The sequence below is a fragment of the Condylura cristata genome, unplaced genomic scaffold, assembly GCF_000260355.1.
Source record: "Condylura cristata isolate star-nosed mole 26May11 unplaced genomic scaffold, ConCri1.0 scaffold00007, whole genome shotgun sequence".
In the NCBI taxonomy this organism is placed as follows: Eukaryota; Metazoa; Chordata; class Mammalia; order Eulipotyphla; family Talpidae; genus Condylura; species Condylura cristata.
The window spans coordinates 60659040-60659518 of NW_004567108.1; the positions used below are offsets into that span (position 1 = coordinate 60659040).

General features: G+C 74.7%; 1 protein-coding gene across 1 annotated transcript in view; it reads right to left on the minus strand.

Annotated features, from left to right (window-relative positions):
- FBXL17 (F-box and leucine-rich repeat protein 17) overlaps positions 1-187 on the minus strand; it is a 514059-nt gene extending 513872 nt beyond the window's left edge. Inside the window, exon 1 of the mRNA XM_012721780.1 lies at positions 68-187. Within this exon, the coding sequence (XP_012577234.1) occupies positions 68-187 (120 nt within the window). The remainder of the gene's footprint in view (positions 1-67) is intronic.
- Positions 188-479: the final 292 nt, after the last annotated feature.

Here is a 479-nt window from a genome sequence, read left to right on the forward strand (position 1 = left end):
AGCAGAGCATGCAGGGCCCACGGAAGAAGCAGTCCCGGCTCCGGGGCGCCGCCGGCTGTGGGGGCGCCTTGGCCGGGGTCCGGCGGGGCAGCCTGAGGAGAGGGCGGCGGCGGCGGCACCAGCTGCAACAGCGAGGCCTCTTCTGGCTCGGGCGGTTACGCGGCTCCTTCGAGAGAAGGTGGCCCATATAGAAGGCCCCGCGAAGGGGGACCGGGACTGGGAAGGAGGGGGCCCGGCGAGGCAGGCTCCCGGTGGCGGGGCAGGCCGCTCGCTGGCTCGGCCTCGGGCCCGCGGCGGGGTCGCCCGCCTCGCGCACACACAGGCACACACGGGCACACACGCGACGGTGGAGGGTGGGCGGCAGCTGCGGACCGCCCCGGCGCCCAACGGGGGCTACATGCTTTGCCCAGGGAAGCCGGGAGAACGATGGGCGCGAGCTTTGGGAACGCGATGGAGGGAGCGAGCCTGTCGGCCAGGCG